Source organism: Rhinoderma darwinii, chromosome 5, assembly GCF_050947455.1.
Source record: "Rhinoderma darwinii isolate aRhiDar2 chromosome 5, aRhiDar2.hap1, whole genome shotgun sequence".
NCBI lineage: Eukaryota > Metazoa > Chordata > Amphibia > Anura > Rhinodermatidae > Rhinoderma > Rhinoderma darwinii.
Genome location: NC_134691.1, coordinates 134,040,394 through 134,058,662, shown reverse-complemented (window position 1 = coordinate 134,058,662; position 18,269 = coordinate 134,040,394). Strand labels below are relative to the sequence as shown.

The following is an 18,269-nucleotide window of genomic DNA, read 5'->3' as shown; positions in this document are numbered from 1 at the left end:
TTTGAACATTCTTTTATTTTTCTTGGACGTTACAAGGCTTAGAACATAAACAGCAATCAGAAAATTTCAAAAGGCCTTTTTTTAAGGTACCAGTTCAGTTCTGAAGTGGCTTTGAGGGGCCTATAAATTAGAAACCCCCATAAAACACCCAATTTTAAAAACTAAGCCCCTCAAAGTATTCAAAACAGCATATAGAAAGTATTTAACACTTTCGGCATTTCACATGAATTAAAGTAAAGTGGAGGTGAAATTTGCAAATTTCATTTTGGAATTTCAATTGTATTAATATTTTTTCTATAATACAGAAGGTTTTAGCAGAGAAACACTACTAAATATGTATTGTCCAGATTCTGCAGTTTTTAGAAATGTCGCACATGTGGCTCTAGTGTGCTCGTGGACTAAAACACAAGCCCCAGAAGCAAAGAAGCACCTAGGGCATTTTGGGGCATCTTTTTTATTAGAATATATTTTAGGCACCATGCCAGGTTTGGAGAGGTGTTGAGGTGCCAAAACAGTAGGAATCCCCCAAAAGTGACCCCATTTTGGAAACTACACCTCTCAAGGAATTAATTTATGGTTGTTACCATTTTGACCCCACAGTTTTTCACAGCACGTATTTGAATTGGGCTGTGAAATTAAAAAAATGAAATTTTTTCCAATAAGATTTTCACAGGGAACAAAATACCCCATTTTGTTGCCCAATTGGTCCTGAGTGCGGCAATACCCTATTTGTGGTGATAAACTGCCGTTTGGGCCCATGGGAGGGATCAGAAGGAAAGGAGCGCTATTTGTTCTTTGGCGTCCAGATTTTGCTGGATTGGTTTTCGGGTGCCATGTCGCATTTGCAGAGCTCCAGAGGTATCAAAGCAATGGAAACCCCCAAGAAGCGACCCCATTTTAAAATCTACACCCCATTCATCTAGAGGTGTAGTGAGCATTTGGACCCCACAGGTATGGTCTAAAAGGTAATGCGCAGCAGATGGTTAAGTGTGAGATTTGCAATTTTCTATATATCTATGCCATTTCAGTGTCCAATATATTGTGCCCAGCATGCGCCACCAGAGACATACATCCTATAAATTGTAATGTGGGTTCTCCTGGGTACGGCAATACTCTACATGTGGCTGTTGTCTGCTGCCTGGGCACATGGCAGAGATTAGAAGGGAAGGACCACCATTTGGCCTACTGGGAATTTTCTGGTGCTAAGTCGTGAATTCAGAAGCCCCTGAGGTACCAGTACAGTTGAAACACCCGAGAAGTGTCCCCGTTTTAAAAACTACACCCCTTAAGGCATTCATCTAGAGGTGTAGTGAACATTTTGACCAGAGACATACACCTCATAAACTGTAATGTGGGTTCTCCTGGGTACGGCAATACCCTACATGCGGCTGTTATCAGCTGCCTGAACATACAGCAGGGCTCAGAAGGGAAAGATGAGGGGGATAAGCTGTGCGGAGTGCATCAGGGTAAGTAAAACTGGGGTAGATTAAAAATCAAGGGATGTATAATAAATTTTAAAACCCTTTCATACAGAGCCCTGGTTTTTCGGGACAGGTGTCACATTGATATATTGTGTCCTACCTTATCCCCCTCTTATAGCAGACTTGGCACCTCTTTTGACTTTTTCCCTTCTTGCCAGTTTGGGGAACTTCTCCTGGAAAGTGTTGCCCTGGTACGATGCGCGTGGCCTCACTTCCAGAAGTACTGGGTGCCCGCTCTTCTTAGTCCCTAAAGATTAGGTTCTTGATAACCACCTCTTGAAATACCAGGAAAGTTCCCGTCTGGCCTGCACATCGCCGTAGAACTTACGCATTGTACAATGCCATCTGTATGATGTGCACGGCCAGTTTCTTTTACCACACCGCATGGCGCTGTAGGGCTTCAAGACTTGATCTGACAAGTCCACCCCTCCCATGTACCTATTGTAGTCCAGGATACAGTCTGGTTTGGGGGCCTCTGTACTGGTACCTGGTACAGGTACATGGATACTGGTGTGGCCATGTATTGTTGTCAATACAAGGACATATCTCTTGTCCTTGTACTTGACACACAATATGTTGCTGCTAGATTGTGCCCTGCTCTCTTAGGGAGGCCTCTCAGATTTCTTCTAGCAGTGTCGCATGCCGCAGTACTTCTGGAAGCGAGGCAGTTGAAGAGTGGGACGCTGGTATATCAATTATCCAGGTAGAGGTGGTAACCCTGGTCCAGTAGTGGGTGCACCAAATCCCACACAATTTTTGCATAACTCCCAGTAAGGGGGGGGGGGGGCATTCTGGGGGCTGAATACTGATGTCCTTCCCTTCATATATCCTAAATTTGTACATATACCCTGATGCACTCTCGCACAGCTTATACATCTTCACGCCGTACCTTGCCCTCTTACTCGGCAGGTACTGGCAGAATTTAAGCCTCCCTTTAAAATGTACCAGGGACTCATCAACAGAAATACACGTCTCGGGGGTGTATGCATGGGAAAACCGGGCACTGGAATGGTCTAATAGGGGTCTCCGTTTATACAAACGGTCAAAACTGGGGTCATCTCGGGGTGGGCGCTGCCCATTATCAATATAATGTAAGAAGCAAAGTATTGCCTCTTTCTTTTTTTAGGTTCCAGTTCAGTTCTGAAGTTGCTTTGAGGTGTCTATATATTAGAAACCCTCATAAAACACCCCATTTTAGAAACTAGACCCCTCAAAGTATTCACAACAGCATTTAGAAAGTTTATTAACCCTTTAGGTGTTTCACAGGAATTTAGAGCAAAGTAGAGGTGAAATTTACATATGAATTTTTTGGGGCAGAAAATACTTTTTATACAATTTTTTTTTTGTAAAACAGAAGGTTTTACCAGAGAAACGCAACTCAATATTTATTGCCAAGATTCTGCAGTTTTGAGAAATATCCCACATGTGGCCCTAGTGTGGTAATGGACTGAAGCACCGGCCTCCGAAGCAAAGGAGCACCTAGAGTATTTTGTGGCCTCCTTTTTATTAGGCACCATGTCCGGTTTGAAGAGGTCTTGCTGTGCCAAAACACTGGAAACCCCCCAAATGTGACCCTATTTTGGAAACTAGACCCCTTGAGGAATTCATTGTAGTTTTCATGGGGTGCATGCGACTTTTTGATCAGTTTTTATTCTATTTTTAAGAGGTGTGGTGACTAAAAAAACAGCAATTCTACAATTGTTTTTCAATTACATTTCTTTTACAGCATTCACCATACGCTATAAATGACATATTCACTTTATTCTGCGGGTGGGGGGGGTGATACGATTACGGAGATACCAGATGTTTATAGTTTTTTTTTATGTATTACGGCGTTTGCACGATAAAATACTTTTTGTAAAAAATCATTTACTTTTTGTGTTACCTTATTCTAAGAGCCATAACTTTTTTTTTCCATCAAGAAAGCCGTGCGAGGACTTGTTTTTTGCGTAACGAACTGTAGTTTCGATCACAACCATTTTTAAGTACATGCAACTTTGTGATCTCTTTTTATTACATTTTTTGGGAGGTGAAGTCACCAAACAATTGTGATTCTGGTATGGTTTATTATTAATTTATTTTATGGCGTTGACCGCACGGGATAAATAACAAAATAATTTTGTAGTTCAGGCGATACCAATTATGTATAGTTTATTTGTTTATTTCTTTTTATTAATAATAAAGGACTGATAAGGGAAAAAGGGGGATTTTTACGTTTAAAACTTTTTATTACTTTATTACTTTGTCCCACTAGGGGACTTGAGGGCAAGTAGCTTCCATGTCGGTTTAAAAAAAAAAAAAGCCCCTGTAGAGGGGAATGGAGTAAAATCATAGCGTGTATGCCTAGAAGTTGGCAATAAATAAAATGACAAAAATGTAGTTGAAAATTCCAGATAAAGGAAAGACACTAGACGTTATTGTTGATACTATGAAAATATATATAAATTCCACTGCTCAAACAAATAAAACTATTTCACCTATCAAATTAGAAATGACATACGGTGTATTAAAAAAATAAATAAAAATATGACAAATCCTCAAAAACTGTATTAGGCCTGATCTGATAAACTAGTCCTGCTAAAATGTAACGTTTATAAAATGTCATATATTGTCATATAGACGCATGTAGAATACTAGCAAGAAAAGGGATGCAATAATACAGTAGTCTACATAGAGCCCTCTTAGCTAATGCGGCTTTCAGAGTGACATATGCAAAACTGGTCTCGGAGAGATAAATTTCATTCATCTACATTAGTCACAAAATGACTAGGAGACGACATGATAATGGGGATGTTTTTCTTTACCCGTCAGTATAATAATACAGAAATGACTGGGAGGTTATCAATAAGACAGGGAAACCTCCTCCATTAGGTCAAGGGCAACATTTGTTCACCCAACTTAAAGATCATTAAAATACATCCTTAATCATAACATGTGGTTCATTACAGATAAAATGGCCTCTGGTTCAATAAAACTAATTAAATGTAAATGGTATTGTTTACTGCTGTATGGATCTTCTGATATAAATCAGCCAGTCACCATTTATTGAAAATTACACTGACCTCACTGCTGCTAATAAATTTACGTGATCACATAAGATGGAAATGAAGGCTGACAGAAGAAAAAAAAATACTGCGCCACTTATGAGTATGAAACCGCAGGAAACCTAACCTGCAGGTTACAGGTATTGCAAGACAGCTATTATTAAAGGACGTGTTGAAAATTTAATTGTCTGATCATTCTAAGTGGCCTGGGAAGACAACAAAATCTGCGCTGATCATCTTTGTTGGTGTCATCTGTTCTTTACGAATAGCTCAGAAGCAGGTTTATTTATTCTGGGTGTCACCGAGGATAAAGTTACAGAGCTGTGCAGTTGATGCTTCATGACAATACAAGATCCCCACAATCCATTGCATTAGGTACGCGCAGAAACGAAAATGATTGACAGTTACAGTATGTACAAGTCATTAACAAACCTCATTTTATACCGAAATTACATATTTGCTGATCTATTGTTACCGGCAGATCCTTACAAGCCAAAGGATAAGACATCTCTATTTTTATTTATTATTATTTTTTATTTCAGTACCAAGCATTTTCATTTACACCATTATTCTTCTAGTGCTCTAAGTTTTTACATTTCTAAAATCTGCAAACAATATTTTTTTTATCGGTACTTAAATAGAAATGATTATAATATTAAACTCCTCTGCTGCCACAATTTAGGTCTGTGCGATCTAAAAATATATTTTTTATATTTAATTTGTAAAATGTAAGAAGCCAAGCAGTTAAACTAATATGGAAAAATATCAAAAATAATCATCGTTATTTTCTGAAAATAATTTTGGAGTAGAAAACATTCGTTCTAAGTGGTTATGGTAAGTTCAGACCAGCAGGTGGCATTCAAGAATTATTAAGACACAGAATTCTCTTGGTGTGCGTGAACAGTCTATTTCAGCATTTTAATCCAAGCTGTCATTTAGTGCATACTATTATATATATATTTATTTTTTTATCTCAGGTAGGAATGCGAATTCTAAAAAGGTCAAATTAACAGTTGCTATGTGACGATGATAGATAGATAGATAGATAGATAGATAGATAGATAGATAGATAGATAGATAGATAGATAGATAGATAGATAGATAGATAGATAGATATTGCAGTTAATAAGAACTAAAGAAAAGTGAAAACTTAGCTGACCTGAATGCTATCAATGTCCTATCAAAAGCAAGTAAATTAAAAATAGCAGATTGGAAATGACATGGCACGGTGAGACCAGATCAGGGCAAAGGATGGGCAATCAGATAGCAGCTTTTGAGCAGTTACATAAATAAGAAGTAATCTTTACCATTTTCACAGCAGGTGCAGTGAATGAAGGAAACACCTTTGTACTCAAGAATTTCAGGCAAATAGCAGCTTTAGTGACGACTAGAAAAGAATGTAATTGACTGCATTAACAAACAGCAATTCCTTGAATGAGAATGAGTTAGGTCAAGAGGACTCCCTACAGTTTGTGAACAGTGTATCACTACCACCGTCCCAACGGATTACATTTCACTAATAGCAAGGAACTGGGAAGACTGTAAAACCAATCTCCGACAGGAGATCGTGGATATTCAAAAGAGAAGTCAGAAGAGCAGTGATAAGGGTGAATTAGGAGTTGTACCTTTATTTCTACTAATGTTAGCAATGACATGCTGCCAAAACCACCAAAACAATACTTCACTATAGTATAATGCAAACTGATGAAACCTTCATGTGCTTAGTTTATTCCAAATTAGGATTGGAGGAATAAAAGCACAGCTATAAGGTTGTGGATTTACTGAGCATTAGTCAGGAATGGGGCGCACTGAAAAAACATCCTTCTCCATCTGCGCTTACATACATATTGTACTCACCCACAAGCATTTTTCTTACACCTAATTCTAATGGAAGATACTGTGCCACCTTGGAGAAAAGGAATTTTCACCTTTTACAACTACTTGAATTAATTCCTTACCACTTTGTGACTGCCCCTATTTTTCCTTAAAGAGGCTCTGTCACAAGTTTAATACTTCCCTATCTCCTACCTAATCTAATAAACGCTCTGTTGTAGGCAACTACTGCGTTGATTATTTTTTTTAAAACTTTTATTATTGATAAAGTTCTGATCATTTTTAGATTTATGCATTTTTTTTCTAAATGAACAACTGGGCTTCTTTTGTTTGTTTTACCAAGTGGGCGTTGTAAAGAAAAGTGTATGACGCTGACCAATCAGCGTCATACACTTATCATTAATGCCCAGCTTTATTCATAGCACAGCGTGATCTCGCAAGATCACGCTGTGATGTGACTTCCTCCCGCAGGTCCTTCAGCAGAGCGACGGGAGAATGACCAGACATCGCCTCCAGCCGTGCCAGGATGATTATCTGCTCAGCAGCAGTCCTGGCACGGCTGGAGCCGATGACTGGCCATACTCCCATCGCTCCCGTGAAGGACCTGTGGTAGAAAATCACATCACAGCATGATCTCACGAGATCACGCTGTGCTGTGAATAAAGCTGGGAATGAATGAAGAGAAGTGTATGACGCTGATTGGTCAGTGTCATACACTTTTCTTACCAACGCCCACTTGTTTAAACAAAAAAAAATACGCCCAGTTGGGCATTTAGAAAAAATTTGTGTAAATCTAAAAATGATTAGAACTTTGTCAATAATAAAAGTTTTTTTAAAAAAAAACAACACAGTAGTTATCTACATCAAAGCATTTATTAGATTAGGTAGGAGATACGGAAGTTATAAACTTGGGACAGAGCCATTTTAAACATCATAGCTCAGTGGTAACTATCATCAGGCGGCTGATCCTGAGGCCTAGAAGTGATGAGTTTAGGATGTCAGAGGAGATCTTTAGATTAAATTGCAATTTTGTAAGTAAAGATTTTTTAGATAAGAGAAATTAGACGTTAGGCCCCATTCACATCACGTTTAGGCCTTCTGACCGGGGTGTAACTCAGGAAGACCCCCAACGTAAACCTCCGACGAAAGGCCCAAATGTATCCCACTGTATGGCATAGAGTGATACACGTCACCCGGGGATAGTCCATGGCAAAATTTCTGAAGTCACTGTCCATATATGGATAGTGACATCAGGAGCTATCCCAGCAGGGCCTGAGTAGATCATCAGCTGGCACTTTGCCCGGGGACTCCAGCACTGCTCCTAATGTCACTGCCCAGGTCAAGAGATCTAAGCGCTGCAGTGCCCAAACTGAGCATTAGCTAGAGCTCTGCCCGGGACTCCAGAACTGCCCATGACGTCACTGTCCCTATACAATGCATTATGAAAATCATCAGAACCCTTCAATCTTTTCACATTTTATGTTGAGGCCTTCAGCTAAAATAAAACAAATTCAAATCTTTTCCCATTATTCTGCACACAAAGTGAAAACAGAATGTACGTAATCTTTGCTAATTTATTGAAAAGGAAAAACTAAAATATTGCATTGACATAAGTATTTAGACCCTTTACTCTGTACTTAGTTGAAGCACATTTGGCAGCGATAACAGCTTCCAGTCTTCTTGGGTATGATGCCACAAGTTGTTGAGTTGCCCCCAAGCCACTCCTCTGTCGTCTCGGCTGTGTGCTTAGGGTCATTATCTTGTTGGAAGGTGAGCCTTTGGTCCAGTCTGAGTCCAAAGAACTCTGGATCAGGTTTTCATTAAGAATATCTCTTTACTTTGCTCCATTCATCTTTCCCTTAATTCCAAACAGTCTCCCTGTCCCATGCTCTGAAAAACACCCCCACAGCATGATGCTGCCACCACCATGCTTCACTGTAGGGATGGTATTGGGCAGGTGATGAGCAATGCCTGGTTTCTTCAGGAATGACGCTTAGAATTGAGGCCAAAAAGCTCAATCTTGGTTTTATCAGACCACAGAATCTTGTTTCTCACAGTCAAAGTCTTTTAGATGCTTTTTTGCAAACTTGGGGGGGGGGCTTTCATGTGTCTTTTATGGAGGAGGGGCTTCTTTCTGGCCACTCTGCCTTAAAGCCCGGATTGCTGGAGCGCTGCAGTGATAGTTAAAGGACCAGTGTCACGAAAAAAAAATTTTTTAGATCAATTTGACTTTAGTGTGTTATTAAACATTTTTTTATTTATTTGTGTGTTTGTGTTTTACTTTTTTTTATTTTTTCATTTTTTCTTCCCTATGGGGGCTGCCTTTCTTTTTTCCATTTCTGTATGTGTCGATTAACGACACATACAGACATGGAATATGGAACATACAGTCCCATAGTGAATGCGAACGGGGCCCGTTCCATCCACTATGCTGTACGCCGTCTTTGTGGGAACGGCGCATGCGCCGCTCCCACACAGTCCAAGTTGAACTGTGCGACGTCCGGCGCCATTTTCCTGTGGACCGGAAGTCGCGGCCGGACAGTAAGATTACTACTTCCGGTCGCGGCTTCCGGACTTGTGCACTTGGAGCGGCGGTAGCAGACGGACCGGACGGACCGGCGGCGGCAGGAGCAGGTAAGTTATTTCTATGTATATTCGTGTTTTAGTGTGTGTGTGTTTACTACTGTATGTAAGCCTACTACACTGTGTGTTAGCTCAAAAAATGGCGACACACAGTGTAGGAGGTTTGACCGTTCAATCCCCTCGTTTCTCCCGGCACTAGCCAGGATAAAGGAGGGGGGGTTGAGAGCTCACTAGAGCGAGAGTTTTATCAAATTTTGCAGCATAAAGCAATGTGGTTGCTTTACCACATGCAATGCTGCAATTTTGGGAATTGCTCCATCTAGTGACCAGCGCTGGGAAATATTATAAATTAGAATCTAATTTATAATATTTCCTGACTCGAGAAAAAAATAAAAAAATTAGAACAATGTCTAATCACCTATACACTAACTGTTTAACTAAAAAAAAAAATATATTTTTTTTTCTAGCGACACATTACCTTTAACCTTCTTGAAGTTTCTTCTATTGGCACACAGGGTCTTTGGAGCTCGGCCAGATTGACCATTGGGTTCCTGGTCACCTCTCTTACCAAAGCCCTGCTCCACCGATTACTTAGTTTGGTGAGAAGCCAGCCTTAGGATGAGTCCCAGTTGTTCCAAACTTCTTCCATTTAACAATTATGGAGGCCACTGTCTTCTTGGGAGCTTTCAGTGCAGCAGAATTTTTTTGTGCACCCTTCTCCAGATCTGTGCCTCCACATAATCCTGTCTCTGAGCCCTACAGGCAGTTTTTTCCTCCTTATGGCTTGGTATTTGCTCTGATATGCAATGTCAGCTGTGAGACCTTATATAGACATGGGTCTTTCCAAATCATGTCCAATCAATTGAATTTACCACATAAGGACTCCAATCAAGGTGTAGAAACATTTCAAAGATGATTTACAGAAATGGGAGACCCTCAGAGATAAATTTTAAGTATCCTAGCAAAGGGTCTGAATACTTATATCCATGCGAAATTTGAGTTATTAATATTGATTAAATTTGCAAATATTTCTAAAATAGTTTTTTCACTTTGTCATAGTGGGAGTATTGAGTGCAGAATTATGGGGAACAACTTGAATTTATTTTTATTTTAGCACAAGGCCTCAACATAACAAAATGTGAAAAAATTGAAAGGGTCTGAAGACTTCCCCTTTCCCATCCCTTGGTTGAACTTGATGGACATGTGTCTTTTTTCAACCGTACAAACTATGTAACTTTCCGAATGCACTGTATATGGACAATGACTACAAAAGCTTCCCTACCGCTTGAGTCCAAGGGCAGAGAATCAGCTAGCACTTTCCCGACGTACACGATAAACGTAGGGCAATAGTGTGATGTGTATGGGGCTTTACAGTGACACTTGTCACTAGACGGGTTGTGCTGGGTCTACTTAGATATTTCCAGAATCTCTGTGATCACATGATAAGTCATATGACAACTAGCGCTAGCTCTAGCTCTAATCTTTAAACAGTGCTCACCGAGAGCTGTGTATATAAAAATCACAGGGGACATGCAGCTAGCTTAAGCCTGTGCTGTTACAACAGATTAAAGAAATTCAAGGCAAACATATTAGCCCTATTAGCGCTATGAGATTTTAGGCACCATCAACAAACAATTGACAATTAATGCATAAGAGCACAATTATTAATGCGGTATTGGTTTCGGCAAATAAAGCTTATTCATTGAATAATAAAAAGTTCTACAATTTCCTGATATACTTTCTGTACAAATGCCTTATGATTCTCACGATCTCTGCTTGCTGTCATAAAAGTGGAACCTTCTTTTTTTTTTTCTTCCACCAGTAAAAAAATCCGTCATGGTCACGTGATGGCTCGTTACAGTTGCAGTGCAGTTATCAGAGCGGTGTCTAAGCTGTGTCCATCCCATGACCAGGACAGATTTGTAAACCATGAAGGTTCCTATTGAATCAACGCAAGCAGAGATGTTGCAAATTGTAATTGATACAGAAAGTATATTGAAAATGTGTATAACTTTTCCTGACTAATCTTTAATTGCTGAAACTGGAATCCCCTTTAACTAAAGCCATCTGTGCACTTACAAGTAAGAGTGCTGTGATTTGGTTCATTAAAAAGGGAGAGCAATGCAGCAAAATGGAGTAGTTTGCCATATTGAGATGAATTGTTTGTTGGGACTTTAGTCTTTGCACTAAGTTCTGATTACAATGCTTGTTATGCAGGCTATACAAAACAAACATTCCCAGGACACACACCAGACAAAGAAAATATGGGCACCCATTTAAAACGTAAAAAAATGAAACAAAAAACAAACAAAACACTATTCTGGCGAACACTTTTTAGTTACAGATAAATGCATACACTTTAATGAAATAAAAAAATATATGAAAATCATGGCCATATCATTGCTGAAAGGGGTGCTGTAAAAACGAGGTATGACTTTAAAAAAAAACAGAGAAAGTTAAGAAAACAGAGGTCATGAATAGAACATTGCCACAGTTTCGTAACATTTAGAATTAATCCTCAAAGGGGTTTTCCCACGAGAAACATTTATGACACATCCACAGGATATAAAGAAAAATAGGAGGTTTTGAAGCAGCACAGGTCCCGAGTCTGGTGCGGTGAACGCTGTCAAGCCAGGCAAACCCACTCCGACATAATGCAAATTCCAAGAAAAGTAAAGTAGTAGGACAACAGCACACGTCTCCAGATCTTCAAAGTGGTTTTATTGTCAAAACATCCACGACAAACAGGCCAAAGAAGTAGATCTTGTGATTACAGATTACGTGTGGGTAGGTATAGGGTGATAAGGTCAGAGATTTATGAAGGGGACATCTAAATGCGCTGTGTATTGGGTAGTCAGTGACTGGATTGGCAGATGGGTGGGTAAGAGGTTGAGCGAGAGGAGAGGTATGGGGTTGAGGGTGGACTGGAAGTGAGTAAGAGAAGATTAGATGAGAGGCCACAGAAAAGGATATTGGAGTAGTCTAGGTAGAAGATAATGAGGGCAAGTACTAGCATTCCTGTTGACTCAAAGTTGAGGAAAGAGCGGATTCAATAAATGTTTTTGCAGTAGAGGTGGCATGAGGTGGTCAGGACTTGGGTGTGCGGTTAAAAAGACAGAACGGAATCAAAGGTTGTCCTGAGGCAGCATATTAGCAAGAGCTTAGAACGTGTGGAGTTTTTAACTGTGATTGATAGTTACGGTAAGGGGGTTGCGTGGGACGAGGCAAAGGTGGTGAATTTCGTTTTTTTCCATGATGAGTTTTAGAACGAGAGAAGGAGGATACAGCTGATAGACACACTGGGACTCTGGATAGCAGAGTTGACATCTGGGCTAGAGAGGTGAATTTGAGTGAAATCAGCATAAAAAGTGATAGAATTGAAGAGTCTTTAAAAAACCAACACAAGAAGGAAAGGAAGGCTGAAAGGAAATATTACAAGATAGGGCATAAAAGCACAGGAACAGCACAATTGGATAATCAGCTGGACATGACATCGCTAGGACAGGAAGTGGGAATGGAGAGAAGGTTGTGTTAAAGCCACCCTCCAGGCCAAAAACAGTTCTTTAATACACATTGGAAATATATAGTCAACTTGACTGCTGCCCTGCTCCTGAATAATCCAACCTTCATTACGGTCCCCCCGTTTTCTCCTCTTCAAAATGACCACCGCAGCCTCAAACTTTGCTATGAAGAGCTTTTTTGAAAGTCTGAGACATGCTTCTACCCCCTCCACTGCTATCTAATGGGCCATCGCTGCTGTCAGCACTGTGTCCAGCAGCGTCAACATCGTCAGCGCCAGTTCATCGGAGGGCCAGTGGAGGCTTGTCTCAGAATTCCAAAGAGGCTATTATAATGAATTTTGAAACTGCACTGGCCATCTTGAAGAGTGGAAAATAGGGGACTGGAACGCAGTACTGAGGCTGGATCATTCAGGAGTGGAGCAACAGGTAAGTTGACTATACATCTCCAATGTATAGTTAAAAATTTTTTTTACTTGAAAATATAAATTATTATAGATATAAATATATATTGAAAATATATATTAAGTAAATGTTAATATCCACTTTTCACCAAAAGAACTGGACAAGAAGGAGAAATAACACAATACTTTCAACGTTACCTGACAGGACTACAGAAAGACTGATATCTATTATTACTTACTCCTAATGCTGGCAGTCTCTGGGTACAGGACACTGCTACTTTCAACTTCCAGTCTGTCTCACCATCTAGCTGGTCAGTTCGAATGAAGCAAGAACCTAAAAAAAAATTAATATTGTAGGCGAAAATAGAACACAAACATAAGGTATGTGATATGCAATGACATCATATTAGACCCATTTAATAAACATAGCAGAAGTGATAAGCAACCATTATAAAAATACAATGCTCCTTTTTAATGGGTTCTCACGTAAATGTTAAAATTCCATATTTAACCAGTTTTAAACTGGTTGAATGGGCATCTGATCACCATGTAAAATGCATTGCTATCACGAAGGATGCCACATACTGGTACCTATGGGTTTTTAATAGGTACATTATTTTTTTTAGTAGGTTTTCTTTTGGGGGGGGGGGGCAATACGTTTTACTTTTTTCATTATATTCAATGTGTTGATTTTACACCATTGGGGCTCAGGGTGGCAGGGAACAAGCAATCTGCATGTTCCCGGGATGTCCTTGTATACAGATCACTGATAATTATAAATGGTAACTGATCAATAAACCACTGTTACCAATAATATGTATACAGGAACATTCAGAGAAACATCACTGCCTGAAAGAACGATTAGAATAAATTTTAATAAATGTCAATTAAAAAATGGGCTGGTATGCCACATTAACTGGTATTAGGCATAAGCAACTAAGTCAGACTACTTAGAGCACAGGTTAAGGAAAGAGCAGAGGCAGGGGACACACGTAGATAGACAATTCAGTGGCAATTTGGCAGATAGAATTATAAATAATCTTTGAAGCCTCTGTTCTTTCCTTACCCTGTGCTCTAAGTAGTCTGACTTGATTGCTTATGCCTTATACCAGTTACTGTGGCATACCAGCCCATTTTTTTAATTGATATTTATTAAAATGTATTTTAATCGCTCTTTCAGGCTGCGATATTTATCTCAATCTTGAGCGAATACATTATTTATCAGGATATTAGTGGAACATTCAGAGAAGACACAGATGATGCCTTCTAAAAATTCCCTCAAGCTCTTTCGACCACAGGGGAATCCATGATGTCATCAATGACGTAACAGATTTCCACGTCAACCACCTGAATAAAGTGAAACTCATCAGATTGCGCCATGAATGGGAACATGTGGTGCCATCAAACCGAACATGTGAATTGAGAGGCTAATCGCACAAGGACCACTACATTTTGACATTCCCCAACTAGAAATAATAGTTTCCTACTGTTAAACATGGCAGTGGTTCTGTAAGTAACATTGCAGTCAGCAGCACTTCAAATACTGTGCTAAGAAATTGAGGAATGAATTCTACAAAATATCAACAAATCCTGAACACCAATGCTCTATAGTCAGTGAAGACACATTGTAAAGAAGAGGTTGGATATTACAAGATAAACATTCAAAACATAATTCAACATCACTCTTGAACTACTTGTTTTGGAACAGCCTTTATGGTCCCAAGGTTTGATTATTCAAATCTGTGGTTAGATTATTGCACGCAAGACGACCAAAGGCCATTTCTGAACTACAAGTGTTTTGCGGGAGAAATTGTCGATACTTTAAAGATTTGGGGTGCATATTGTATAAGTTAACCAATAATTTATATACTGTATATTTTTTATAATGGAGAAATATCAAAAATTTAATTTCCCTTTTTTATTTTTGTTACGCTATTCACTATACTGTACACTGATAAAAAAATATTATATCTTTAGAATATGGGAAGTTACAGTAACAGGTAGACCAAATGTGTATATATTTTATAATTTTCTATGTGATATTTGTTTAAAAATAAATAAATAATATTTATTCTTTTTTCTGCCCTAAGGCTATGTTCACACGGAGTATTGTGGGGGAGGAATATCTGCCTCAAAGCTCCAAACGGAATTTTGAGGCAGATATTCCTCCCCCAAAATACTCCGTGTGAATAGCAATGATCGCGCCGTTTTTCGCCCGCGGCCATTGAGCGCCGCGGGCAGAAAACACGCTTTCTCCTGCCTCCCATTGAAGTCAATGGGAGGTCGGAGGCGGAAGCGCCCGAAGATAGGGCATGTCGCTTCTTTTTCCCGCGAGGCAGTTTTACTGCTCGCGGGAAAAAGACGCCGACGCCTCCCATTGAAATCAATGGGAGGCGTTCTCGGGCCGTTTCTGCCGAGTTTTGCGACGCGGTTTCCGCGTCAATAAACTCGGCAAAAGACCCCGTGTGAACATAGCCTAACAGGTACGCACCACTACTGGGCAGCCTTCCTTCGGCTCTGGGCTCTAAGCTTAAAACGGTCAGCCCCTGCGATCGCAATGCCAGAGCTAACAGGACTCAACAAAGGCCCTCAGGGCTGGAAACATCCCAGATCAGGTAACCTATGGGTTGATATCTATGGGAGTTCTTATTGTCTGGCTACTAAAAATAAAATCCAACTGGGTCCTGGAGTAGCCCAACTGGCTTATATTTTAACATCAGTTTTGGAAAATCCTGATGACTTTCTCCTTCCATATATAAGTAGATTTTATTTCTTCATAAATATGTATAACTAAAAACTACGTAATTTTATTTCTATTCATCTTTAGTCAATTTAGGTGTACGTCATGAAGAAATTTGCAAGGAAACTGAGGTTTGTTCTGGTAGTCCTATGAATTTTAGGGTCTCTGTGAAGGGTAATATCGGTGTGAAACGGTTTATTGCGTAGTTGCACTCCAGTTTGAGCACAGCTAACATTAATGAACATAACTGAATAGTTAAACGTTTTAGAGATGTAACAAACCCTATATACAAAAAGATAACCGACCATAGGATACTGCTATAAAATATGACTTATTTATATTACATAAAATTATAGTCTCATTATTCATTGTACCAAAAGATCAAATATGTATAAGAAAGTGCAAATAAAAGGGAAAGGTATCACACAGACCAAATAATATTTCGAGGTATGTCCTGGTTTTCCACACTCTCTGTGATTTTTGACCAGGCTTCGTCTGGGGGTGGTTGTACAATAAAAAAATCCTCCATTTAAAAATCAATGAACCTATAGAATAGCTTCCCTCATCTGTAATCAGTAGTTTTTTCTTTCTTTATCATTGGTATATGGTACTGTGATGTACAGTACCAAATAGTTGTGCTTTTTAATTACTGGTCCTTGTTTTTATTTTGTATTTGTACATTTTATTTAGGCCCCATGCACACGAACGTGTTTTTGCGGCCGCAATTCCCCCGAAAATACACGGGAGAATTGTGGCCCCATTCATTTCTATGGGGCCATGCACACGACCGTAGTTTTTATGGTCCGTGCATGGCCCGGGAGCCCGGACCGCAGAAAGAACAGACATGTCTTATTACGGCCGTCTTCTGCGGTCCGGGCTCATTGAAAATAATGGCCGCGATTGTGCATTGCCCGCGATTTGCGGGCGGCTTGCGGCTGACAGTCCGCTGCCGGCCGACCCGAAAATCACGGCCGTGCACATGGCTATGGTCGTGTGCATGAGGCCTTAATGTAATAGAAAAAAAAAATGTTTTATAGTACTATTGAATGGTTGGTTCTAATTTTTTTGTACATAGGGATTGTTATTTTGTATAGAGATTTAGACCTAATTAGTTGTGTTGAGAAGATTTTTTAGAGATGTAGTAAAACATTTATTCTAAGGCTTTGTTCATCTGCGTTGGGGTCCCGTTCTGACGTTCCATCTGAGCTTTCCATCAGAACGGGACCATGAACAGACACAAACTATCTCAATAGTGACGGATACGGTGCCCATGGTTTACGTTTGTCTCTGTTGTGCACTGGACCCGTAGTTTTGCCGGAAGCAATAGCGTAGTCGACTACGCTATTGCTTCCGGCAAAACAACGGGTTCAGTGCACAACAGACACAAACGGAAACCATGGTCATTGGATCAGTCACCATTGAAATCAATTTCCGTCTGTGTCTGTTCAGGGTCCCGTTCTGACAGAAAGCTCCGACAGAACGTCAGAACGGGACCCCAACGCAGATGTGAACAAAGCCGAAGTTCAAACTTTGAGCAAGAAACGAAGCAAGAAAAAAGTGGCAAAACTGTGTCTTCGTGCATGCGGTTATATGTTGCAATCAAGGCTGCGTTTTCATTTATATAAATATTTCTGGGGAAAACTGCATTTCATTACTACATGCAAGAACTATTATCATAGTTTATTACATGCTCTGTGTTTTTTCCCTGCTGTGTTTTATAAGAAGCGCAGAAAAGCCCTAAAAATGTGTGGTTTTAAAATAGAATTGATGTAGAATTTGGATGCTTGTTGTGTTTTTGTTTTATTTGCAAAAATAAATAAAAGTTCTCAACAGGTTTGAATGTACAAAAAAGAAAAAAATATTTGCTAATTTAGTCCACTATTGTTTTATATAATACTACTATACTGCGTACCATAAAAGCAAGAAAATAAAAAGGATTGCAGCTCTAGTCTCTAATGTGTCTTGATATCTTCACTGATCAAGATCTGTCATTTCATCCCTTATATCAGTGAACTAGATTGGCATATTACATTCACTTCATTAAGGTTGTTTTGCATCTCATGGAAAGAATGATCAAGAGTTTCCATTCATTGTTTGCAGGCTGTTTCTTTACTATGCCCACTACTGCATATTACTTGTAGATTTCCCAGTAACCTTTACTGTTTGTCATGTCAAATTTTTATAAAAACTACACAGAGCAATTTGTTATTCACTTACATATGGTGGTTCAAAATGTAAGACATTGGAGACTATACGGTGCAAGTGACACTTCGTTGGCATGGCACAGAATCTCAGTATGATAATAAAAATGCTTCAAGGGGTTGTCAGGTCATATTATGAATGATAGAGGTTAGCTGCCAGACCTTAATCTAAGAAATCTTAAACTAAGAACTATTCCTTCTGATACAGAGAATGGAGTGCTGAGCACAAGAGAGATCAGAGTACAAGAAGTTACTGTCACTGTGAGAACTTACATCAACTGGTATGGAGACAAATGGCACTGGTACTCATAGAAGAATTCTTGCTGGTACTCAAAATGGTGCACTGTGACATGGCATTCAGTAAGCACAATGGCTAGTACTAATAGGGGCACTGTAACTGGCACTTGACGGAGGGCATTGTTGCTGGCAAACATGAATAAATGCTAAACTGTGTGAGCACAATTA

At 39.5% G+C, this 18,269-nt stretch overlaps 1 protein-coding gene across 2 annotated transcripts in view; it reads right to left on the bottom strand.

Annotated features, from left to right (window-relative positions):
• Positions 1-18,269, bottom strand: part of ATP9B (ATPase phospholipid transporting 9B (putative)) — a 286,527-nt gene that overhangs the window by 184,888 nt on the left and 83,370 nt on the right. For both annotated transcript variants that reach the window (XM_075826526.1, XM_075826527.1), the window contains exon 8: positions 13,103-13,197. In XM_075826526.1, coding sequence (XP_075682641.1) covers positions 13,103-13,197 — 95 coding nt within the window. The remainder of the gene's footprint in view (positions 1-13,102; positions 13,198-18,269) is intronic.